Source organism: Chionomys nivalis, chromosome 8, assembly GCF_950005125.1.
Source record: "Chionomys nivalis chromosome 8, mChiNiv1.1, whole genome shotgun sequence".
Classification (NCBI taxonomy): Eukaryota; Metazoa; Chordata; class Mammalia; order Rodentia; family Cricetidae; genus Chionomys; species Chionomys nivalis.
In genome coordinates this window covers 83,238,444-83,265,012 of record NC_080093.1, presented here as the reverse complement: position 1 = coordinate 83,265,012, position 26,569 = coordinate 83,238,444, and the positions used below count along the sequence as shown (strand labels likewise).

The window sequence follows — 26,569 nt, the reverse complement described above, 5'->3', positions numbered from 1 at the left end:
GCTAGCGCAGCCTGGCACAGAGTAGGTGTGCAATAAAAGTTAGTTGACAGATTTTTCCCTCTTCAGAGAACTGTGGTCCCCAGAACCCAGGGTCTAGCTGGGAGCTGAAGAAGCAGCCTTGTTGGTGGCGGGTTGATTGAGTCTGCACGTGTCTGCATATCCCTGCTCTCTCCCACCAGACCCTGGGAATCCAGCTTCTCAAAACAAACAGCAGAGCGCCCGCTAATCGCCAGCTCGGAAACAAAACCGCGCTGCTCTGGGGATCCGGGCGCAACCAGCCCTCCCTCTTCGCGCTCCTTCGCCACCGCCCGCCCCTCAGCTCCGCACACTCAGCTCGGCTCAGAGCAGCGCAGCTCCGCAGCCGCCAAAGCGAGGCGGGCTCGGTCTCCCCACCACCAGTGCCACCCGGGCTCCTCCAGGTTTCGCCTCTGCCGCTTGCTTCACTTCGGGCACGAGTGTCACATCAGCACTAACTTGGGGGACCCTCGAGGATGAGGATGTCTCCTGCGCCCCTGAGGCTTAGCCGGGGTCCTGCGCTGCTGGCTCTGGCGCTGCCCCTGGCAGTGGCGCTGGCTTTTTCAGATGAGACCCTGGACAAAGTGTCCAAGTCGGAGGGCTACTGTAGCCGCATCTTGCGCGCCCAGGGCACACGGCGCGAGGGATACACAGAGTTCAGCCTCCGCGTGGAAGGCGACCCTGACTTCTATAAGCCAGGAAGCAGCTACCGCGGTAAGACAAGTGGCGTTGGGGACTCGGGATCCAAAACCCCCTAGGGCCCTGACCCGAGCAGGGCTGGAGCGGGAAGCATATTCCCCGGGCGCACGGTATCTGCGCATCTTGGCTTGGGGTTGTGTCCTGGCTGCCCTGAGCCTCTTAGCTGCCAGCTCTGTACCCATCAACCCAGCATTGGGGGAGGAGGGGGCGGTCGCGGGGGCCGCGGGCAGCAGAGACAGCCCGGTCTCCAACACAGGGTTCCCGGGCGGGGAATACAGAGAGCCACACATCACGCCGGCCTGACTGGGAAGGAGCCAGGCTTCTACTCCAGCTGTTGGCTGGAGTGAAGTGTACCCGCCTTCCTCCTGATCGCTCTCTGTGGAAGAGGGTACCCTCAGGTGGGTCCCAGGCAGGGCAGCTCTATCAGCGGCTTCCAACCTTAAAAGAGAGAGACCAGCTTCTGGATCAAGCAGGACCCTCGCTTCCTGGAAGGGTCCTTAACCAGTCTTAAGGTGCGGGGGAGGAGGGACCAGAAGGGTCCACAGAAAGACGCCTAAATTACTCTCTATGTCCCAGTAGACCAAGAGACCCTTGAATTTCCAGGACAGGTTCCAATGACGATGGGGTCCTCAAAGAATCTGGGTAGTCTCGCAATAGAAGGTGGCAGCGGTGATTGAAAAAGAGATGCAGGGTTCCCAAGACTCTTTGGATGTGGAGGAGCCTTGACTCTGGCAGCCTGAAGACTGTGAGGCTGGCGATGCCCAGCTTTGTGGAGAGCGGGTCTCAGAGCACGAGGAAGGGCTATACAAGCAGGTGGGCGATTTCTCACATGATCAGCACCTAGGCCCGCACCCACGTGAGGTCTCTAAGACACCTTCATCCATCCTCACGCTCCACCGCCTTCCTGTTCAGCAGGTCTCTGTGCTCCCAGATAGCTTTTCTACAACCCTTAGCTGCCTGTCTCCAGGTGGGACACAGGGCAAACTTAATTGCATCTGGGGTCCTGCCAGGGCGCTTCACCATACAACCCTGGTGCCTCATTGGAGCGCTTGGTGGGTCAACAGGGCTCCCAGCTGCTGCCTCCCTGGTTCCCCCAGAGAGGAAATGTTTGGAAGCACTGGGAGAAAGTTTGGGGCAGTGTCATCTGTACCAGTACCAGCGACCACACTTCCCAGAAAGCTGCTTCTCTTTCCCGGGGAGGGTGGACCTGTTTTTCTCCACTCCAAGCTACCCAGTCATGTTCTGGCCTCCTTGCATGCACTGGTGTCCTCAATCTTTGGCCAGGACCTGCCTCGTTCCTGGGGGGAGTCCACAAGATCCTTCTTTCTCCAGAAAGAAAGATATCGGGTGAAAAACACGGCGCCCAGCCTGGGAGGGAGCACGCAGCTTGGTGGAAGGGGTCTTGGACCTGGATGTACAAAACAACCAGGTTTGGTACCCTGCAAACCTGGGAAGATTGGCCAAAAGCGAAGAAACCTCATTGACCTTTTGGGCCCACTAAACACAAGTCTGAGTTAACTGGGGAAACAGTAGGGAGAGGAATGAAAGGGATTTGGGGCTGGTAGCTCTGTGACTTTTGCAAGCTATTCAATTCCCCTGGGCCTGATTCCTAGCTGGGGTGGGGTGGGGGCATTTACTCAAAGGTGAGTGTGTATAAGAGACAGTAGGTCCCCCAAATCTCATTAGTTTGGGTAGGGTGGGAGACTTTTCTTTATTGGCTTAAAAATGGAGGGATTTTTGTCTAGCCTCATTGTTGCCTGTGTGTGCACTACTCTGGTTTAAAAGTTTGTCAACACTCCTCTAGTCCAGCTACCAGTGAGCAAACAAATGATTGCCCTTTTCTGGTTCCTCGTGAATGAATTTAACGATTGAGTAAATGTTATTTCTCCATACTAGGGAACTTGTCTATGGTTAGTGCCTAATTTAAACCCAAAAAAGAAGGAGTGTGTGGTGTGTGTGTGTGTGTGTGTGTGAGAGAGAGAGAGAGAGAGAGGAGAGAGAGAAGGGAAGGAGAGAGAAAGAGAGACACACATACACACACACACACACACACAGAGAGAGAGAGAGAGAGAGAGAGAGAGAGAGAGAGAGAGAGAGAGAGAGAGAGAGAGAATTTTGGCTAAGCAAGGGAGCAAGGGCATCCTGGACCCCTTTTCATACTAGTCCTTCTGTCTGGCTGAGCGCTCGTTGCAGCACTGGGAGGGGGCACATGCCGTAATCACATGTCCAGAGTCATTCCGGAACTTTTAGGTAAAAACCAAGTCCTAGCAGGGATGACTTGAGACCAGGTGAGGGGCGGGCCCCTGGACCCTTCACCCTTAGACCTTGGAATATGGTGGTACTTGCTCCGGCTGCAGGTGGGAATACAACCTTTTCTCCCTTCCATGGCCAGGGTATCCTGAAAGAAAGACCTTGGGAGAGCCATGCTAAGGTCTCCTGGGTGAGTGTTCTGTGATTAACACATCAGATACAGAGCTGCGAAAATGCACTGGCTTAGTCCGTGACATTTTCCATCAGCTTGTATTTCCTTACAGTATCATATTAAAAGTAAATTTAGTGTGTTCTACCAGGTGACTTGACTCAGGTTTACAGACCTTAACATGCCCCTGGTTTTCTATTTGCTTTTTAATTTTTTTTCCGATTTAACATTCATCATCATCCTTGGAATCGGTGACTCCTTCTCCTGCCTCCAATCTTTGCCCTTTATTTCAGTTTATCACCCAGCAGCATTTGTCTTCTGTTCCCCCTCCCCCCCCCATCTGAGGATAGCCTTTGGCTATTCTAGTCTTGAATAAAAAGGTCCCTATTTTAACAAACTGAGCCATGGGGACTTCTTCCCCACAGGCTGGGTGCAGTTGGGACAGTCATTCAGCCTTTTCCAACTTGCTAGTGCTGTACTGACTTCCTTTTCTCCCCCACCCCTGCTCTCTACCCTCCCTCTCTCCCCCCCTTTCTCGGGCCGCCCCCCACCCCACTGCCATAATTGTGCTTTAGAAAGCCCTGAAAGACCCACTCTGTTTCTGGCCGAAGCCTCCTTTGAAAGGCGATTACAGTGATTAAAAATAACAAGTTGAGGATACTCCAGGGGCTTCTCTTCCAGGGCGACAATTTGCAGGGCCAGCCTTTCCCAGATCACAATTTCAAGCCAAATAGCAGGAAATCAGCTGCAATGTGCACGAAGTGACGGGAAGTAAGAGAGGCTCTTTTGTCTGAGCGGAGGTCTGTTTATTGGGAAAATAAAGTCAGACCCTAGCTAATGAGAGTGTCTTTTCCTAGATGCTGCTTAAAGGGAAATTTCAAGGAACTTGATGGGAAAGGAATGTTCACGAGATTTCAAAAGCCGGTCCAACTGCGGGCATAATTGGGGGATTTATTTAAAGCCAGAGGTTTGGAGACCTCCAAAGCAGCTTGGCTCTTTCGTCTTTGTCCCAGTTCGAGACACACACTGCTAGCGTGAGAGGCAACTCAGCCTCCTAGACGGAGCATGGGGTTTCATGATGCATGGGTTCGTTTTGGATTTCTGCTTGGCTTCATAGTCACTGTGCCACGGCAGGCAATCCACTACATGTCTCTGAACCGCAGCTTCCCTTTTTGCAAAGTGAGAGCATATGAGGGGAGGGTTTCCCCAAAGCATCATAAGAACTGAAAATAAGAGTCAACAGAAGTGGGTGCCACATGTATGTTTGTGTGTGTGAGCACACACAATATACATATATACATGGTTTTTTTTAAATATTTATTTATTTATTTATTTATTATACAATATTCTGTCTGTGTGTATGCCTGAAGGCCAGAAGAGGGCGCCAGACCTCTTTACAGATGGTTGTGAGCCACCATGTGGTTGCTGGGAATTGAACTCAGGACCTTTGGAAGAGCAAGCAATGCTCTTAACCACTGAGCCATCTCTCCAGCCCCCACATATATACATGTTATGAGAGAGTTCATTTGGAAGTTTAAAAAAAATGCTTATCATGACACCAGAAAAGACATTGTATTAAATTCTTCCCACTCAGCTTCCTTATTCCTCAGAGTTTCATGAGTCAGTTTATTCTATTCCCATTTTATAGTTGAGACTTAGTGTCAGAGAGGCTGGTTCCTCACAATCAATCAAGGGCTATAAGTCAGGATCCAGTCTCAGGTTTATGCGACCCTTCAGTCTGCACCCTTGCTTGTCCTCTATGCCAACCCATAAACTGATTTGGGAGTAGAAACACTTCACCATACTAGCCTCAGCCTTCTGGGTAGTGATGCTTCCTTGAAGGGGAACAGGGTCAACAAAGGAAGGAAATCACATCTCAGGGCACAGAGTAACAAGGCAGTGAAGACTTCCTGCATTGGCTTCTTATAGACTTCAATATGCATTTCCCCATAAGCAGAGGTTCAGTCTAGAACACCAAGGGCCTTGTCGGTCTTTGAGAGATTCCCTTCTTGGGAAGGCAGGAATAAACTGGACAAGAGAAGAAAAACCTAACTTGATGAACGGTTTCACCCATAGGCAGTTGTTTTATAGCAAGTCTGTAAATGCTTATCTTTGAGCACAGCTATGTGGGAGCTGAGAAACTGAAGCCGGGAAAGGCCTTTTAAATAAAGTTTCTTTTGTTCTGACTTGCTTTTTTAAAACAAGCACCCCCATCTTTCCTCTGCTCTTGTACTACTCTTTTATTATGTGGTTTAAAATTTTAAATTCTTGCCCCTTTTAATATTTAGTTCAAAATGATATTAAGAATCAAAAGATGCCGAAGTTGGTTGTATGCTTGCTGCCATCCTAGGAATCAGAAAGCTGAGGCAGGAGGTTCACCAGTTTGAGGCTAACTTTGACATACATAGTGAGATCCCTGGGAAACTCAAAAGAGAAACAAAATACAAAAGCTGCATCAAGTCTGATGTTCAGTGGCTGTGGAGGTTGCTATTGCTTTCGAGTGTCAGGCAATGGGGGAAGCATCAGAACATATAAAGTAAGGCATAGCTATTTAAAGGTTTTCAAAGTCGACTACTTGAGTGCTTTCTCATTCCCAGGTAAGTTGTTCCATCGCAGCTGACTCTTAACTGGAAATATAGATTGGAATGATAGAGCTAAGATCAATAGATTTTTGCTACCATAGTCCCCGTTTATATTCTTTACAGAATGCAAGATATAGGTCAAGATCAATTTCTATGGGGGACAAAATTCTTATTTAGTCAAGATATAGGCTAAGCTCATTACAAAGGGACCCCGGATGATTTATTACATGTAAGATAAATAGGAGGCCAGACATGATGGATCTCTTGGCTCCATGAAATCAGCCAGGAGCCCAGGTTCCTTCAGCCTTGTTGCTCTCTCTCTTCTAGGACTCTGCTACCCACCAGGCAGCTGCTAGCAAAGCAAGACCATCACATAATTCGTGTGGCTAGTCTGAAATGAGGTGTGCTCTAATGTATTGAAAAATTCAGGTGAAAAAGGAGCATAGCTCTTACTGGTAATTTTCAAATGAATTACATTTTGCAAAGAACATTATATATGTTGGGTTAAATAGCATGTTGCTAAAATTAATTTCAATCATCTTACATTTGTTTCTTTATTTGAATATTGGCTAACACAGTCAAGTTTGTGGGACATTTTATTGGATAGCATTCTCCAGGGATCATGGTAACCAACTTGTTCTCATAGCCAAACTCCATCTGGTACGAAGTGCTGAGGAGAGGGATAGAAATAGTGGACAGCTTTAGTTGAATGATGTGTCTCTGAGATTGTGCCTAGCCCTTCTAGACATGTTCCCTAGGCAAAGGTTTAGTCATGTGATCACATTTGGTTGTAAGGGAGTCTGGGAAGTATAGTTTTGAGTTTTGGGGACATACATCCTGCTATTACTTGAGAGTTTTTTTTTAATGAAGGAGAAATAGATTTGGTGGAGCAATTAGAGACTGTTCCATTTTTGAGAAATCGCTTTTAAGAACTTTTGTGTATGAGTTTTGCCTGTATATATGTCTGCACACCATGTGCATGCAGTGCTTGCCAGGGCCAGAAGAGGGCATTTGATCCTCTGGAACTGTAGTTAGAGACAGTTGTGGGCTGCCATATGGAAGGAGAAGCCAAGTCCAGGTCATTTGAAAGAGCAACCACTGTTCTTAACAGCTAGGGCATCTCTCAGCTCTGCCCCAGGTTTTTAGTGACTGTCATATCCCCTAGTTCAGTGAAGGGTCTTCTAGGTGGGATTTGTGCAACTGTGAGTTGATATTCCCACTAAATCCATTGACAGAGAAAGGAATGTTAACTGTGTGTATGTATGTAAGTACGTGTTTGTGGCTTGTGGGTCTGTGTATATTAAAACGTTGACTTTATGTAAGTGGATGTAGGCAACCTATTCTATCTTACTTTTCCCTCAACAAAGGAGGAATCAGCAAGGAAAGAGGAAGGAAGGAAGCAGTGAAAAGAGCAAGAAAACAATGGGCATGTGTGAGAAGAGAAAGGAAAAAGCCACCAGGGTAGGCATTCAGAACGCAAAGGAACAAAATAATCTGAGTGCAATGAATACCTATCCTAGCCGAGGCTGAGATTCAGGGGCAGATGGAAAGTCTAAATCATATAAGTCAAAATTATCCCTTCAAGATCCCTTGAAGCTGTGCATCACATACAACATGGAGAGAAGCTCCAATCTGGTCTGATTTATGTGCCCCTCCAGGGATTTCCATTAGCAGGGATAGCAGCGAGTTGGCATTTCTCGAGTCCAGTGCTATCCTCCCTCCAGCGTTGGAAGAGAGCCGTGCTTCTTCTGTCGGGCAGCAGAGAAAACTGTTGATTTCTCCTCCTTAAATACTGGCAGGCAAGTAGGAAGCCCCGACCATGTGATTGAGTAGGGAAACTGAGGCCATAAGCATGGCAGTGAGTGGAGCGGGAAGTGCTTAGAATCACTTGATTCCACTCCACACACACCCCAATTGCTTTAATTCATCTACTTTGAAATACCTACAGGTGAGGCCTCACAAAAACTCTTTGAGATGCTATTAAGTTTTGTTGGTGTAAAATGCAGCATTTTCACAACTGGTTTTAGCTGAGGCTCAGATCTGAGGAGGCAGGGAGTGGAGCACCCACCCCAGAAGCCTTTTGCGAGCAAACTCCATGTACACGAGATTCCTAAACTACAGAGAAGTTTAGAGACAATTCTCGTGCCTGAACCCTTGCTGGAGGCCTGGAGGTGGGTGGGGGGCACTGTGAGTTAGGGATTTACAGATCTGTTTTCAAGGATTGCGTGAGAGAGATGGGGGAGATTTTCAAGAACCAATCATCCTGTTCAGTTTGGGAAAGTGGGTGGAGTCAGAAGCGGACCCAGTTGAAAATAAAGTCCTGGTGGTCCCTGCCACCACCACCTCCCACTCCATCCATCTTACCCCACCTCCTGCTTCTCCTCTTCCTGTCTCGGGGTTTTCCTAATTAATCTCTGCAATCCAATGGGAAGCCTCTAGGGACGTAGTTTGTTCCCATACCTCCGTATGACTGATTCCTCCTCTTTAAGTCCTTGTATATTAAGTCGCATCTCTAAGGAGGCTTCTCTGACCACCACTTTATATCTTTCCCGTTGGGTTTACCCCCGCCACTGATTTATTTCTTTCTCATCCCTTAAGCTCTCGCTGAAATGATCTTGTTTATCATCTGCCTCCTCCATCTAGAATACAAGCTTTATGAGAGCAAAGCCTTTGTCTTTCTTGTTTTATCTCCAGTCCCCAGAATCGTGTATGGACGGCAGGCACTAAATCATTATTGGTTGGGGGAAGGGGAGTGCTATTTAAACCCAAAGGTCCCGGTGTGAGATCTGCCAGCACATCTCGTTCTTATTGGCTGTTCTAGAGGGAATCCTGTCTCTCTCCACCAGAAAGGTGAGCCTCCGTGGATGGCACTGGAAGAAGTCAAGGCCGTCCAGATGGTGGCAGCAGAGAGAAAGGACAGCCAATGCCCTGGGACAGAGGCTAGCGATGGGTGGCAGGCAAATGGGCTCTTTGCAAGGTGAGGGTGAGCTGGTGTAAAAAATCAGGTGAATGCAGAAGTGGGCAGCTGCGGCAGGCAAAGGGCAGAGGGAAGGCTGCCAGCCCACACGCGGGCTCGCAGGGCAGACACTCAAGCCCAGACAGATTGGGAAGGTGAATTTCCTTGGAACCAGCTATAGTGATTGGCAAGCCCAGTAAAGAACTGGATCCCAAAACCGTATCCGTTCTTTTAAGGGAAGTGGCCCCTTTCCTCTGCTTCCCCAACAGCGCCCGTCGCCACTTCAGTCTCAGCCCCAGCCCCAACCTGTTTCTGAGGGAGACCCTTTTCTCGTCGTATGTCAGTTGCTTCTGGGATTCCATTATAGTAACATGACTACTGTACCTCTGAAATGCCCTCAGGTCTGGCCCAATTTTGCCATTCCTTTGCCTCGGCAGTGTGGAAAGGGTGCAGAGGGCAACCGTGAGCCCCTTCAGCAGCAACACTCACAGACTGGTGAAGCCAGATCCACATGGAACCGGTATTTCTTCTCTGCTGCCTCTCAGGGAACTTCCACACATTCCGAGTTCCTAGTCTTCAGAATCACACAAAATAAGGTGTTTCCTCGGCCATATGTCAGCCCTTGAGGTGCACATGGGCAAACAGCTCTCTACCCTGGCTCCTCTTCTGACTAAAATGCCACATCCTATGTCTTTAACTGTCCCTATAGGCGACGTTTCGTCTTCCAGGGCTTTGTACTCCAGATGCGCTCTGATAGGGACAGAATGATTTTCTTCCTGTCCTGGACACTGTGCACGTGTGAGCTTGCCAGGGCTTGTATTTGCTTTCTTGGCAGCCCTGGTGTGCTCTGGAATCACCCTCGGGGTGCAGCCAACTCAGATGTTTGCTATTTTCTGGGAAGGTCGCTGCCTTTCCTAACTCCTATGGTTTGTGCACACATGGCTAATATCCCCTGGAGGTCCATTCCAGGCTTGCTCTCTGGGATGCTGGTGTGGGAAGGTGCTGTGGCCGCTTAGGAGGTGGGGTCTCAAGGACGATGGTTTCATTCTCTCCCTACTTCTTAGTTCAAGTTCTAAGTAGCTCTTCCCACTGCATGACCTTTCTCTCATAGCAGCCCCCAGACCACGGTTCTGTGAAATCCTGAACTGTACCCCCCAGAACTATGAGCTAAAATAGCTGGTTTCTCTGCTAATTGCCTCTGTCCGTACTATGCTATAGTGAGAGAAAACTGGTTGATAGATTAACCTATGTTTGTATAACTGGTCCACTTGGAGAGGGGATTGAGACAAGGCCTTGCTCTGTAAACCTAGGCTAGCCTCCAACTCAGGAGCATCTTTACCTCAGCCTCAGTACTGGAATTACAGACATGTGTCCTCCCTGAACATATTTGATATGCTTTCTTATTGAATTTCCAGCATGATTTCTGGTCAATCATTTATGGAATCCTAGTTCTGTCACAGGGGACTTTATCTACATAATGTTATTTTAGATTAGCCACGGTTCTTATAATCAAGCCCAATAAACCTTTGTCTAAACAGTTTGTGGAATCTCGAGCAGGCTAGAGCTTAGGGAAGAGCTCCAGCCACTCTTTGAGGGCTTTCCTTAAAGCTACATCTAGTTCAGACTTTAGAAGTAAACATCCTGTTGTCACCACACTGATATTTATTAACTGATTACCATCCCCTGGTCGTTCACCTGATTTTACTTAGGAATAAATTTACTTCCTAAATCTTATGGCATAACTCTAAAATGCCCTGGAAGTTTTGTGCATTTAGGACCTTGACTGACAACTGATGGGCGTTGAGGAAGTAACTGGACCAAACTCGGACCTAATTAGTGATGTATCCAGTGATAAACTCATGACTTAATGATATCACAGAGTCCTATGTTCTAGTTGCATCTTTTTTGTTGCTATGATAAAATATCCTGAACCCCCAAAAACTTAGGGGAGAAAGTTTATTTGGATTACAAGCCTAGGTTCTATTTCATCACTGTGAGAAGGCAAGGCAGGAACTTGAGGCAGCTAGTCACATCACATTCAAGAGCCGAGAGAGAATGTGTGTGTGTATGCATGTTAGGGCTCAGCTAACTCTCGTTAGTCTTAAAGTTGTCTACTTTGTGGTTGGGTCTGCACACACATTGACTAAAGGCAATCCCCACAGACATGCTCACTGGCCTACCTGACAATTCCTTCCTGGGACTCCCTTCTGAGGAGGCTCTAGGTTCTGTCAGAGTTATCGCACAGATAAAGTAGGTCGTCGGATGCTTTTGAAGAGTCTCTCTTGTCTACATCTCCTTTTCCTCTTCTTTCTCCTCCTTCCCTTCCCAGCTTCCTGGCGGCCGTGAGGTAACCAGCTTCTTCTGCTGTGACTTCTTCCCATGATGCTTTTCCCCTGCATGTGCCTAAAAGCAATGGGGCCAATGAATGCAGGTGGACGGAATCTCTCCGAAGCCACCAACCTAAACAAGATCTTTTCTCCTTGAACTGGTTTCACTCAGGTAGTTTGTCTTAGTGACAGGGACTAACTAATAGACAGCTGAGGATTCTTAGAGTCCATGCAGAGCCATTGGTTCTTTTGCTTTAAGATTAGCCAGTAGTTTTTTCATTGGCACCAATAGAAACAAGATCAAACTAGCTGGAGCAAAGAATGGAACACAGTGGTCCCCACATTTGGGAAGCCCAGAGTTGGGTCTTGCTTCAGGCATAAATGGAGCAGGAAGCTCAAACAGACTCATTACCCACCCGCTTCCCCATCCATGTTTTCCTTCTCCTTTCCAGTTTTGCTTTGCTCCTTTCATTCTTTATCACCTAGTTGTGCTTCATAATCTTCCTTATTATAAATAATGTTTCTCCAAATGACAGAGAGGATATCTGTCATCAACCTTCATTGAAGAGTCCGTCGGCTAATTCTGTGACTAAAAGAAAGTCCCCTGCCCTAGAACTCTAAGCTGAAACATCCTGGGGAAATGAATCCTGATTAGTCCTGCCTGAGTCCCGTGCCCAGAGAACTAGGGCATGGAGGCAGACTGGATCTGGGTTCAGTCTCTCGTGATTGCGTTTAAGGACGAAGACAGGAGATTGGCCACATGGCCAGCATGGAAGGAGCCACAGGAATTCCCTTCAGCTTCCTCCCTTCACCTGTATTGTCTGACGTACGGCCATTCTCTCAGGAGGACCTCCCCATTTGTGGAGGGCAGTCTTCTAGAACAGTGGCAATGCATATGAGACAATCAGCTTTCTGGAAGAGATGTTGGCTAGCTGCAGTCCATGGTCAGGTGGCTCTGCCTGGCTGGGCTCGTGGTGACACATGGTAGGAGAACATATCAGCTGAGGAATCTCGTTTGCTTCCTAGCAATGAGAGGGAGGGAGGGAGAGAGGGAGAGAGGGAGGAAGAGAAAGAGTTTCTGTATCATCTATAAGAGCATAATCCTAATAAATGAACTTCCTTCCACTGGGCCCAACCTCCTAAAAGTCCATCACCTCCTTCATACCCCGAATACATGGGCCCTTGGGAGACATTCAATGTTCAAAGACTAGCACCATTTTTCTCATTTGGCGAGCGTGTTGTCCAGCTCAGGACTTCCGTCTGGCTCTAAGCTATACCATGAGGGGTGACACACGAGGAGGAGAACAAGCCCTTGCTGGGACATCCACATGTGATTCATGCTCATTACCTCCTCTAATCCTTTCAGCAAATCCACAAGCTGACAATTATGATCCCGACTTCATGGAGGACACTGATTTATTTTTTAATGTATTTTATTGATTTAGCAAACATTTTTATGGACTTATGATTATGAAGTCATTAGCTAGCCTAAAGACAATACAAGGCACGCAGTATTTCAGCTAGTTTACATATAAGGAAACCAAGACAAAGAAAAGATTAGTGCCCTGCCCAAAGTTGTACAAAATCAAGAGGGGAGTTTGGAATCAGGCCTTTTTAGCTACCTCTGTTGTGTAAAGATGACCTTTGTGATATTAAGGGTACACAATCTCATTTGCAACTCATATAGAATTGGGGGGGGGGTGGGCTTCATCTCTGCCTAGAAATACTGAGAATATTGGCCCCACTCTCCTGTCCACCAGCCCTTCCCTAGCAACTCTGCCCTAATGGGATGGGTAGAGAATGGTGTCAAATTTCTTAATGAAGCACGTGACCTCACTCCCTGGAACTTTTCAATGGGGAGATGGGGAGCACCTCATCCTGTGGCTTTCTTACTGCTCCAGTGATCTTTATGAGCCTATGGCATAAGCTGAGAGGGAAACTGAGGCCCACTGTGGTTGAGGCTGTGACATGAAGTCTCAGGCAACTCAGTAACACACAGGATGAGAAGACCAGGGCCTGGTTATATGGTGCTGTTGGGATCTGATTCTGGATGGAGCCAGGGGACTGGGAATCTGGGGTTCTGGTTCTGGAACTCCAGAGAGCAGGCAGGAGGGTGATAGAAATCCACAGGACCTGAAAGGGTAGCAGACACAGAGCTCCTGTCAGACTGTTGCAGCTTATATATTTGAAGGACCCAGAAAACTCTTGGGAATTAGGTGCTCTGAGAGAGTTCACAAGGTGGGTATACCAAAGGATGGAGACTCTGGTCTGTGGGGCAGTTTGAGGCCAGACTTCCATGTGAGATAGCCTTCATATGAACAAGGCAGGCCAGAGAACCTCTTCCCACTGAGGTTACTTTTAGCAGAAAAATATAATCCAGTAATTATACAAACCCCAGCCTTCCTAAACTATAAATCTGGAGGGGCTGCCCATCGCAGACCCACGGTGCTTCTCAACATCTCCAGAGGATATCCACACTTCCTAGCAAAGCCTCTGCAGCTGGTTCCTACAACTTAGAAGATCCAGAATTAGCTCTGGTTTTTATGTGGCTAAACAAGAGAACCAGACCACCAGAGCCTCGCTCAGACTCAAAGGCAAAGCCTTATTCAGGGTAAAAACTGCCAGGCTCACCCCAAGAAAAGGGACTGCAGCCCTGCCCCCAAAGGAGTTTTATACTTTGGGGTTTTATAGAGTGTTTCAGTTGGGCAGGAGAGCATCACAGAAAAGGGAGCTGTCACAGACAAAAGAGACTGCAGTAAGAAAAATATACAGGGTGGTGGGAGGTTCTGGCGTTAGGATAATAGGAGACTGTGGCCATGCTGTTTAGCAGAGACAAGGGGTCAGCAGGCTTCTGAGAAGTGTAGAATGCTCAGTTTCTATTTCCCTAACTGGGACCCACACAGGCCATCCATCTTGGTATCATAGGTGAGTCCATCTTGGGCCAAAGATCTGGGTCAGCCCAGTAGTTCCTAGAGCCAAGGCTAGCCCATGTGCCTTCCTTACTTCCAAGATGACATTCCTTCTCTCTGCTGGACAAACCCCTGTTCCTCGCTGACCATGCGACTCAGAAGCCTCCTCCACTTCAAAACCTCATTCACCTCACGTGAGGTAGACTCTGATGTTTCTTTCTCTGAGACCCCAGAGCCCATTCTTCATACCTCCATACCAGTTACATGTAATCAAGAATATCTGCCGATACATTTTTCCTCCCAGCGATTAGATTATGTGTTGCTAGGAAGCCGAGGCCGAGGCTCTTTTTTCTCTCTAGAAAAGTGGAAATGGTAATACTGTTACAAAGAATGCTACTATGAACATAGTAGAGCACATGACCTTGTGGTATAATTGAGCGTCTTTTGGGTATATACCCAATAGCGGTATTGCTGGATCTTGAGGTAGGTTGTTTCCTAATTTTGTGAGAAATCGCCATACTGATTTCCAAAGCTGTTGCACAAGTTTGCACTCCCACCAGCAATGTAGGAGTGCCCTCCCCCTTACCCCACCACCTCTTCAGCATAAGCTGTCATTATTGTTTTTGATTGTGGCCATTCTGACAGGTGTAAGAAGGAATCTCAGAGCTGTTTTAATTTGCATTTCTCTGATAGCTAAGGATGTTGAGCATTTCCTTAAGTGTCTTTTAGCCCTTTGAGATTCTTCTGTTGAGAGCTCTCTGTTTAGGTTTGTACCCCCATTTCTTTTATTGGATTATTTGTTCTTTTGATTTCAAGTTTCTCAAGTTATTTGTATATTTTAAAGGTCAGTCTTCTGTCCTATGTGGGGTTGGTGAAGATCTTTTCCCAATCTGTAGGCTGTTGTTTTGTCTTGTTGACAGTGTCCTTTGATAGCTAGAACCTGAAAACAACCTAGGTTCAACTGAAGAATGGATAAAGAAAATGTGGTACATTTACACAACAAGTACTACCCAACAGTAAAAATAATGACATCTTGAAATTTGCAGGCAAATGGATGGATCTAGAAAAAACAAATTGAGTAAGGTAATTCAGACCAGAAATACAAACATAACATGTACTCACTCATAAGCGGCTTTTAGATGTAAAACAAAGAAAAACCAGCCCACAGGCCACAACCCTAGAGAAACTAGACAACAAAAAGGACCCTAAGAGAGACATACATGAATCTATACAGAAAGGTAAAAAAGACAAGATCTCCTGAGTAAATTGAGAGTGTGGGCGTCACAGGAGAGGGGTGAAGGGACAGAGGTGGAGAAAGTGTATAGCTCAATAAAAACAGAAATATGGAAATGGGACGCTACAGAGCAGATACTCAGTAAATGAAGGGTGAGGCTGGGGAAGGGGCATCTACCAACCATCCCTATCTAGTCTGGGTTTGATATCCAGCACTGAAAAATATCAAGAAGAGAAAGGCAGATGGATGAGGGAAGCTGGTGTTATACACCATGAGCCGTAAGAACCCTGGACCAGAGGAGAAAGGAGCACAGTGTACATGGAAGACAACTGAGCCTTCCCCCACCACTCACTCTCCAGCTCACTCCCCACTCACTCGCTCGCTCACTAAAGAAGTACTTACTATGCAGTAAGAACTATCCAGAAGGTGTGCTGTGGTGGCTCACTCCTTTAATTCCTGCCCTCTGGAGGCAGAGGCAGTTGAATCTCCATAAGTTAGAGGCCAGTCTGCTCTACAGAATGAGTTCTAATACAGGCAGGGCTGCACAGAGAAAACCTTTTTCAAAAAACCAAAAATTAAATGAAATAAAAAGACACAGCCTAAGGCAGGGCTGATCTGTATTCCCAAGGTTCTGGATTGTTAGGGAAGGTATGTGTTTATCAAATGTTATCACAGATATATTTAATTAAGATTGAGTACAAGAAGGTGTTATATTACGTAAAAATAGAAGAAGCGAGAAGGCCCACCCACACACGTGACTATGGTGGACCACAAGATGATTCAGTGTATTGTAAGGATCAAGCCAAATCATCTCTAACTCGGTACTGTGAAGAGCACTCCCAGAGATTGCTGCCCCATTGTGGTCCCTCCCAGTGGTCTTGGATGGTGCTCACTGAGGACCAACTCACTGTTGGCTTGTCAGCTGCCGCACATCGTGGCCCTCATTACTAAGGCCTTAGCATTCCAGTCATCAATGTCATCACCATCTCCCCCATCCAGGTGTCATCACCACCCCCACACCTCGCCCCAACCATCCTTGACCACCCTCGTCCGGTTACAGATGCTGTCGTTGTAATCAGCAGGAACTTCATTCACTTTTACACTCCTGTGAGAAAAGAGCGTCACTCAACCCTCCCCTTTGTAAATGAGGGAACAGGACAGATAGGTACATCCCGTCTTTAGCCAATAAGAACTCTGGAGTTCTAGTCCTGAATCTCAGCCCTTTACCGGTTCCTGTGTGTGCCCATAAGTTGACTCCAAGTAGCCTTTCTCTCTCTATTTTTTTTTTTTTTTTTTTGGATTTTTCGAGACAGGGTTTCTCTGTAGCTTTTTGGTTCCTGTCCCGGAACTAGCTCTTGTAGACCAGGCTGGCCTCGAACTCACAGAGATCTGCCTGCCTCTGCCTCCCGAGTGCTGGGATTAAAGGTGTGCGCCACCACCGCCCGGCCCTTTCTCTCTTTTTTTATTTTGTATTTTTAATGCTTTGTAAGCATTTTCCTCAAAGTTTTAGATCTCTTCACAGCCTCTCTTGGGGGTGGGGGAAAAGAATCTACTATTTATTGCTCAGCAGTCATCTGTGGTTTCTCCGGAGATGCAGGAGTACTCTACCTTTGCATCTTTCTTTCGGGAGAAACGTAATGAAGCCCACCAGATGGGTAGAGTTTCCTGACTTCTTTCAAATCAAGCTGCAGAAAACCATCATTTCCAGGGGCAATTATGGACTGAAACCCCATGCAGAGTTCAGCTCAGCCTCCAGAGTCTCCATCTTGTGTGATATATTTAGTAGGTGGGAAAGGGTATGGCCTTAGTTTTCTAGAACCTGCAGGGATGTAGCCATCTGGGAAACTGTGCTTATAGCTAGTTTGTCAAGTGTACTGAATAAACGTATAAGAGATGGGTATTTTGGACCAGGAAAAAAATTAATAACTTGATCACATCATATGACTTAATGATTATCACATGGTGAAGAAATCTATGCAGCCCACATTTGCAGCAAAACAGGGACACGACCAGGGCTGTAGTAACACCTGTGTGCCCTCCACGTCACTCTCCCTGCTCCTCCACATCTGAGTCTAGCACCAGAGAGTGCCCAATTTTGAACTTTTACATCAACACTTGCCAATGCAACCATGCCATTTGCATTCTTTCTTTCTCCCCCTCCTTCCTCTCCCTGCCCTTCTCTACCACCCCCTCTCTATGCATGTTTGCGTGTGGTATATGTATGTGTTCATGTGGGTGTGTGCACATGTGTACTGAGGCCCCAAAATGATATCATATGTCTTCCTCTTTTTCTTACCATCTTATTTTTTGAGACAAAACTCCTAACTGAACCTGAGCTCATTGATTCAGATTGTCTAACCAATGAATTCCAGGGATCCACTTGTTTCTGCATCCCAGTGCTGGTTCCAGATGTGTGCTGCTGTGCTCAGCTTTTATGTGGGTGCTGGAGATCCGAATCCAGGTCCCCATGTGTGCACGGCAAGCATTCTACTGACACCACCATCTCCCAGCCCTGCCGTTTGCATCCCTTTGTGTCATCGTGTACAGCACAACTTGCTCATCTTCATCAGACATTTGCTTCCATGAGTATTCACTATTTGTGTATCCCAATGTAGTGACGTCTCTAGTTAGATGCTACTTCAGGTGACATTGCCCCCAGCATTCCTCTAAGTGTCGCTGGTGCACACAAGCATTTCAGAGTTGTGTGGTTGGGTCACAGGGTATGCGTATGTTCAGCTCCAACGGAGTGCTGAAGAATTTCCCAGCAAATGTGCTAATTTTCACTTTCATCAACAATGTGTGAAAGTTCCAGTTAACAGCATTTGGTATTAATTCTTCACATTTAGTCAATCTGGTGGTTATGCAGTAGTATTTTATTGTGAATTTAATTTGTATGTTCCTGTTGGCTGATGAGGTTCAGAATTTTTCACGGGTTTTTGGTGGCAGGGCACCTTCATCAAGTGTTCATGCATCTGCCTATTGTCTTTTCTGTTCGGTTGTCTTTTTTCTTGATTAGCAAGATTTTGCATCTTTTGGATGACAATTAGATACCGCCAGTAGGATTGCAAACACCTTTTCCACCGTGACTTGCCTTTCCCCCTTTCATAGTGTCATTTGAGAAGAGAAGTGTGGGGGCATCTCACACACATCTTAGATTTTATGACCCGTGCTTTATTATTGGCCTCTTCAAATGCTTTCTGCTCCGAGGTCATTTGCATGCCATCTCATACCACCTCCTAAAAGCTTTATCATTTGCTTTCACATGTAACGTGACAACCCGTGTAGATGTGTTTTGTGTATGAGGTAGTGAGGACTACAGTGGTTGACCTTGAACCACTGATTTTCTGTGCTGCCATGCATTCTTTGTCATCACAGTTCCCACAGCTTCCTGGAACTCTTCTGAGCCCTCACGGTTTAATTGGTTGACTTTTCTTTCCTCGTTGTGGTGGACCAGCTTCATTTCCATAGCTCTGTAAGTCCTCATATCTGGCAACAGCAAGCCCTACAACTTTGGATTTCTTTCTCAAGGTTGTCTTGAATATTCTTAGCATTTTGCATTTCCATATGACTTTTAGAAGCAGGTTGTTGATATCACGCGAAACACACGGAGATATTTGTTTGCGCTGCACGAAATCTATACAGCAGTTTGCAGAGTATTGACATTCCTGGTGATGCCGGGCCTAGCCGACTATGAGCACGGTTCTGTAGGCTATGTTGTCTATCACCTTGTGCTGATCACCGTACTGAGCCAGATGTAGTTCTAGCCCTTGAAGGGCTGACAAGCCTGGAGACAATCACAAACACAAAGCACATTGCACTGTGATCATCTTATCATGGGATACAGTAACTACTACTATATTTTAAAAGAAGTCTTTGTTTTAAAATTGTTTATTTCAGCATTACTATTTGTGTGTGTATATGTGAGATATGAATATATAGACATGTGCTTGTCATGACATGCATGTAGAGGTAAGAGAATAACTTTGTGGAGTCAGTTCTTATCTTCTACCTTTATGTGGGTTCTGCGGATCAAACTCAGGTCATCAGGCTTGCGCAGTCAGCACCCCACTGAGCCATCTCACCGGCCTTAAGTATTATTGTTCACCTCAGCATATGCCAAGTTAGGATCTTAAAGATATCACATGTACTCATGCGTTTCCTTTGCATACTGATGCTTGGAAGTAAGTGCAGATAGTATGCTAATTACGTAGGTATTTTCATGTAAAACATGCTTATTATAACCCTTTAGAGCTTTAATATGGTGTGATTTGTATAGGCTTTTTTTTTTCCAAAGAGAAAATAGATTCCAGATTGTCTTCATCGTCTTAGAGATTTTTTCTTTTTTTGAGATTCACGAGAACTAGTGGGTCTCATGATTCCTTTTTTTCCCTTTTTAAAGTTTTATTTATTTCATTTCATGCGTGTGCATACACCTGTATGTATGTTTGTGTACTGCACGCAGAAGGGGGTGTCAGATCCCCCAGAACTAGAGCCACCTGATGGGGACTCTGGGAACTGAACTTGGGTCTTCTAGAAGACCAAACTTCTAGAAGCATTGTGCAGATATTGTTATCATGGTTTACAGTCATGAGAAATGCTCTTGACTAGGGGGCAAAGCACCTGGATTCCAGATGACACCCTGCGTGGTGTGAACTTGAATAAATCTCTCTGCTCTGGATATCAGAAGACTAGTCACGAAGTTGAAGGGGTTAAATCAGGTCATCGTCATATAAATCCAGGGATCAGTGCAACGACTTCAGGTTACTTGGGTCAGTGAATTTAGAACTTGTGTTAAGTATATAAAATGACATTTATTACTCATTTAAAATTTTTTGAGTACTAGTCTTTCTATATATGTGTGTTTTGCATATGTGAATATATATGTTATGTACATTCAAATATATATTTTTATATACTAACCTCTTTATGATTGGCAATAAAATGTTTCCTGAAGGATGTGTCCTAGTTAGCTTTAATTGTTAACACAGCCTAGATCAGTGGTTCCCAATCTTCCTAATGCTGCGACCCTTTAATACAGTTCTTCATATTGTAATGACCCCTGACTGCAGAATTATTTTTTTTAAGATTTATTTATTACATGTACAGTATTCTTTATGTGTGTATGCCTGCAGGCCAGAAGAGGGCACCAGACCTCATTACAGATGGTTGTGAACCACCATGTGGTTGCTGGGAATTGAACTCAGGACTTTTGAAAAATCAGGCAATGCTCTTAACCGCTGAGCCATCTCTCACAGAATTATTTTTACTGCTACTTCATAACTGTAATTTTGTGCTGGGTGGTGGTGGCGCAAGCCTTTAATCCCAGCACTTGGGAGGCAGAGACAGACAGATCTCCGTGAGTTCAAGACCAGCCTCGTCTACAAGAGCTCATTCTAGGACAGGCACCAAAAACTACAGATAAACCCTGTCTTGAAAATCTCCCGCCCCCCCCCCCCGAAAAAAACCCTGTAATTTTGGTACTGTAATTGTCCATTACATTGTAATGTAAATACTTTTGGAGATAGAGGTTTACCAAATGGGTCGTGAGCCACAGGTTGAGAACAGTTGGTCTAGAGTCATTTGAGACGAAAGCCTCCTCTGAGGAATTGCCTCGACCAGAAAGTCTGTGAGCATGTCTGGGGGTGGGGGGAGCGGTTCTTAGTTATTAACTGACTCAGGAAGTCCCAGGCCACTGAGGGCAGCACCATCCCTAGACAGGAGGTCCAGGGGCGTATAAGAAAGCGATTTGAGAATGAACCTGTAAGCCATCTAGCAAGCAGCATTCCTCCATGGCTCCTGTTGTGTTTCCTTGGCTATGAATGAGTTCCCTGGTCAGAGGCAATTCTGCTTGAAACAGCAGGCTGGCCTGCCTTCTGCCTCCTGCCTTGAGTTACCTCAATGGTGGACTGTGTAAATCAAATCCTTTCCTCCTTAAGTTGCTCTTGCTCACATGATTCTCACAGAAACAGATTAAAATTAATTATAGAAAACAATTTTCATCTCTTATTTTTGTTTTGTGTTTTATTTATTGGCTTCATTTAGAAAAAAATTCTCTGTCTCTTTTTATAGCCCAAAGTTTCGTCCCTTTTTCTGGAGATTCACCACCTTAGCCAAGGCTACCTTACTCCTGTAGGTAGTTTAAAGCCAGTCTTTCTTCCTAGCCAGGGGCTGCGGTAGCTCCATTCGCACCTACACATTTGGGCCACATTTTCCTTGGAGTTAGGTCTGGCAAGCATGGCTCTGGTGATGCAAACCTGAGGACCAACGGCTCCAGGAGCAGGGAAGGAAGTGATCTTCTGGATCCTTCTCTGGACTTTACTCTTATTGGGCTCAGTGATCTTCTTATGTCAGACGTTAGGAAGGGAAAAAACATACTAGAGGCCCAATCAGCCAGACACCAGGGCCAACATCCCTTCCAGGGGAGAACTGTGAGCATTTTCCCTCTTAAGAGAGCTCAGGTCTTTACGATGTGGTCAGAGGAAGGGTCATGCAAAGGGAGGGAATTTACCTGTTTCTGAAGTTTTGAGGGAATGGAAGAAATTGAATGTCACAGGTCTATGAGTAGCATGAGAAAATGTTTGTAGGGTGGACTCGTGGGGCTCTTCCGAAATTGCCAGTGGGTGAATCCAGGAGGTGGGCCATGGGGCTATGATGGGCAGGGTTGCCGAGGCTCTTGGAATTTGCGCTAATCCTGGGGGCAGTGGCTGTGAAGCAACAGTCGTTGGTCTGTGGTCGGCTGGGTTCCCTGCAGCCCACTGTAGTCGCATGCCAGGGCCCTGGTAACTAGCTTGTTATCTCCTAGTTCAATGTGTAAGGGCCTGACATCTATGGATCGGCAGAGGTGATCCTTGTGACAGTTCTGAGGAAGTCAGCTTTCTCCAGCCTCTGACTGCCAGCCATTCATGTTATTCCTTGTCTCAAGATGATTCATGTTCACCTCTACCTTGTAGTCATACGCAGTATGTCCCTTGCATGGTTCGTATGTCTTCTAATAAGAGCACTAGCCATACTGGATGTGATAACCCTCCTTCTCACCTCACAGTCTATTATGGCCTCTTCCACAAAGACCCCAATTCAAATAAAATCGTACCCCAGGAGCCCGAGGCCACAATTTCAACATAACTTCTTGTAGGACATAATTTAACCTGTAACCTATAGCTTCCAACGAAGATTTAGATGCAGGTGACTTGCAAAGGAAATGTCCCCAGGGGAGACCAGGAAGGGTCTATGCAAGGAAAAACACAGACAAGCCTGTGATCCCAGGCAGAGGCCTCGAGAGTGGTTCTAGTCTAATTCTGTGGCCAGCTTGGAATGTGTTAGTTAGGGCTTCAGCTGCTGTGAAGAGACACCACGACCACAGCAGCTCTTATAAAGAAAGCATTTCACTGGGGCTGCCTACAGTTTCCGAGGTTTCGCTTATTCTCCTCATGGCAGGCGGCATGCAGGCAGACATGGTGCTGGAGAAGGAGCTCAGAGTTCTGCATCTTGCTTCTCAGGCAGCAGAAGGAGGCTGCATAGCACAGCGGCCAGACACGACCTGTCAAGACTCAAAGCCCACCTCCATGGTGACACACTTCCTCTAACAAGGCCACATCTCCTAATAGTGCCACTCTGTATGAGCCAAGCATTCAAACCCATGAGTCTATGGGGCCATTCCTATTCAAACGACCACAGAATGCAAAACCCCTTGGAGGTGACTGTCCTCGGTGAGAGAGAGCTGGGGCTTCTGTAAGAGGCTCTGGTGAAACAGAGTCACAGGTGCTTGGTAAATGGAGGTCAAGATCCATCAGTCCCAGGGGCACACTAAAATGATGCTAATGCATTTGAGGATATCCTGGTGGTGCATCCTTGCTGCCAGCAGCTCTGTCCCCTTCTGCCCTCCTTCCATCCCAGGGCCTTCAGAGCTCTGATCCTTTCTCACAGAGTTATTGACTTCTGAGACCCACGCTTTTATTACCCCTGTTTCTCCATCATTCGTTCTTCCCAACTTTCTATTGGATTGGATTTTTTAAATAGATGGATATAGCCAGGCAGGATGCACCTTTACTTTTGTGAGATGAACTGACCAGTAAAAGTATGATATTTGGAATTTTTTGATTTAATTATTTTTTATTTATGTGTGTGTTGCCTGTGTATATGTGTGTGCACCCTATATGCCTGGTGTCTGCAGAAGCCAGAAGAGGGCATCAGATTCCCTGGAACTGCGGTTGCAGGTTATTGTGAGCTAACTGGGAATGGAACCTGGGTCCTCTGGAAGAGCAGCCAGTGCTCTTAACGCCATGTCATCTGTCCGGCTCTTATATTTGAACTTTACATGCCTGTGAAGTTCTTCTGTGAGATATCTTCGTATAGGCGGCTCACGAGCGTCGCTCTATTATCTGAGACAGTGGTTCTATTGTTTGCAGTTTTGGAATGATTAGGTAGTGGTTTTACTGATTGCATTACTGTGTCTATTTTAGGGAGTTAGAAGACCACATGCTCCTCCCAGAAGGGAAATGGTGTAACAGAATTATGTCAATGATGTAAGCTACTTCAGACACATCCGTCAATACTTTTAAAGGAGCCATATCAAGATGAATACATTCAGGGCATGAGTTCATGACTGTAGTCTTAAGCTATGGAGGAAACCCCTAATTTAGCGACCTTGAAGGTGTCTGTTGACCTCTCCGTCTTGGATCTTTACCAGAGACATTGGAACCCTGGACTAGAGGATTCCTGCAAGTTCCAACAACCCTTCAGCTCAGATCTAAAGCCCAAAGTCTAGAACACAGGATAGAGATACATATTCATCTGAAGAAACTCCAGTCTGTCTTAGATCCCGGTGCTGGGTTGTGTGGATGCAGGGGAAATGAAAACCGCCCTGCTTTCTGAGTGAACTCAGACTCTGCTGGATCCCTTGATTTGGCAGGCAGAGAAAGGAGAGGGAGAGAGGAAGGCTGTGAGTAAGGCCTGTGGGACGCAGACTTGGAAACAGGTATATGTTGAGTGTCCATGACACCAGGGCCAGAACTTAGGCAAACACCTGGGGGCAGGGGATTTGGAGGGGTGGTATAGTTGGGGTGACAGAAGATAAGGGCAAGGCCAGGGAACAATATGTGTCACTCAAGACATCCAAACAGATTCTGGACTCCTCTTGGGTCACCCTAATAGAAGTATAGCAGGATGAGATAATTGTCAAGATGGGAGTTTCTGACCAGGGTGATCTTTATCAAATTGAGATTATTAAAACAGAGCTCACCTTACCTCTGTCTGAGCAGTGCAGGAAATTTTGAGGATGCTTAGGAGGTCATGGCAAGATGACAGTGAATGATTTGAGACTAGTTTGGACTACACAATGAGGTTCTGTCTCAGAAAACAAATACACAAATAAGAAATAAATATAAAAAGGATTTTCAGATCAGACTTCAGATCTGGCATTTAACAACCTCTTATATAGAAGAAGGAGCTGAGCCTTTCCCACACCCGCCCCGCCCCCCCACCCCTGTACTCCACAGGGATAGGATGTTGACAGAGTGCTCAGGTCTGGTCCTATAAGTCAAACGGAACACAATTGATTGCTGTGCTAACAGTGGCTTTCTTGTCTCTCACAGTGACACTCTCAGCTGCTCCTCCCTCCTACTTCAGAGGCTTCACACTGATCGCCCTCAAAGAGAACAGAGAAGGCGACAAAGAAGAAGACCATGCCGGCACCTTCCAGGTAAGACACCATTCATTGCCACGGGCTTTTCCAATGGTTTTGCCTGCCTGGCAGGTAAAAACCAAGTAAACTTGGGCTATGTGGAGGAGTCTATGAAAAAGGAGAGGTTAAAACCTCTTGTGCAGTTTTTCACGTGCTTCCTTGATGGTAGCCAAGTGGGCCGCCTCCTCTAGAAGGACCCCTCGATTGGTAGCAAAGGCTGCAGGTCTGTTGGGCGGGCTTGGTCACCCAGCAAGGCTTGTTTCACTCTGGCAGATCTCACTGCTGGGGGTCTCTGGGCTCTCTGTGTCCTTGGCAACAGGCAGTGCAATGTGGAGCGAGTGCTTAGGACCTGGCTCCCACCTGCTGTTTCCCCTGAAGTAGGCATCTTGTGATTGCTGGAACAAGAGCTCGGGACGGTCAGGCTGGAGGGGGTTCAAAGCCCAGGGAAAGGATGGTAAGGGAGTGTGGAGGCCGATTTGTGAGGGAAGGATTAAAAGAATTACACATGCTTTGCTTGGCTAAATGAGTAAGTTTAGGAGGTGGTGGTCTATGAGGAGTGAGGGGTGTGGGAGGGCCGTCTCTGCCCGTGACTGTGCTGAAGGCCACAGCAAAACGAAAGTGGGTCAGGAGAAGAAAGGGAAGCTCAGAGGCAAGGCCCTGACAATAAGTCATATTTCACTGTGGAATATTCTGAGGGAGGGTGGCGGAACACTGATCCCTCTCCAGCTAGATGTCAGAACACATCCCAAAAGGGCTGTGGTAATCCTAGCAGGAGGTCTGGCCGAATCTATCCTGACCATTTCTGGTCTCCATTTTCTGTTGTTCTGGCATTCATTTTTGTCTGACATTTGCAAACTCAGAAGATAAAATGAGAAGCCAGGAGAATGCTTATACTCAGAGCTGGTGTGATGTGTGAGCTACTCGTGAGATCCTGCCCCAAATAGCTTGTCCATTAGTGTCTTTTAATCACCTGGGGCCAGTTTGTAATCACAGGTTGAATCTTCTAAACTTAAAAATTTTATGTTTTAAAGACATCTATTCATTTGTGTGTGCACGCATACATGTGTGTGCCGTGCATGCAGTGGAGGTCAGAGGACAACCGTCAGGAGCTGGCTCTCACCTTCCTCCATGTGGGTTCTGATTATTGAATGCAGGGCTTCAGGCTTGGTAGCAAGTGTCCTTGTCCTATGATCCATCTTGCTGTCTCTTTCGTTTGTTTGTTCATTGAGGGAGAAGAACATGGTCTTGCCGTGTAGTCCTAGATTCCCTGGTGTTAACTACGTAGCCCAGGCTGCTGTCAAAGTCATGGAAATCCTCTTGCTTCAACCCTCTGAGTGTTGGAGTTACAGTGGTCACTATCATGCTCAACTAAGTCTCTTTTCTATGCACGGGAGTCCAGGCTTCTGGTCTAGTGAAATTGTTAGCGCTACGTCCATTTTGACAACCTTTCGTGGAAAGAAACTCTCGGTAGGCATGCAAAAGAGTGGCCCCATAATGCCACCAACAACTCAGTGTGCTTGCTGCCTGCCATGCCTTACCTGAGCTTGGATCTCTTTTGAGCTTTGTATCTCTTCCTGATTTTTCTTCATTTTTCCCTTGGGGCTTCTGGCACCCTTTTTTGTTACCTGGCCGCGGTGGTATTACCAGAAGCATCCGCGGCATGTGGGAACTTGTAAATGCAGAATCTCAGCCCACGGAGACCAGATGAGTCAGCCTCAGAGCAGGGTCTGCCCCTGTATTTTAGCAAGC

At 46.5% G+C, this 26,569-nt stretch overlaps 1 protein-coding gene across 1 annotated transcript in view; it reads left to right on the top strand.

The window, feature by feature from the left end:
- Positions 1-237: 237 nt before the first annotated feature.
- Positions 238-26,569, top strand: part of Spon1 (spondin 1) — a 302,789-nt gene continuing 276,457 nt past the window's right edge. Inside the window, exons 1-2 of the mRNA XM_057778046.1 lie at positions 238-729; positions 24,732-24,838. Coding sequence (XP_057634029.1) covers positions 492-729; positions 24,732-24,838 — 345 coding nt within the window. The 5' untranslated portion in view covers positions 238-491. The remainder of the gene's footprint in view (positions 730-24,731; positions 24,839-26,569) is intronic.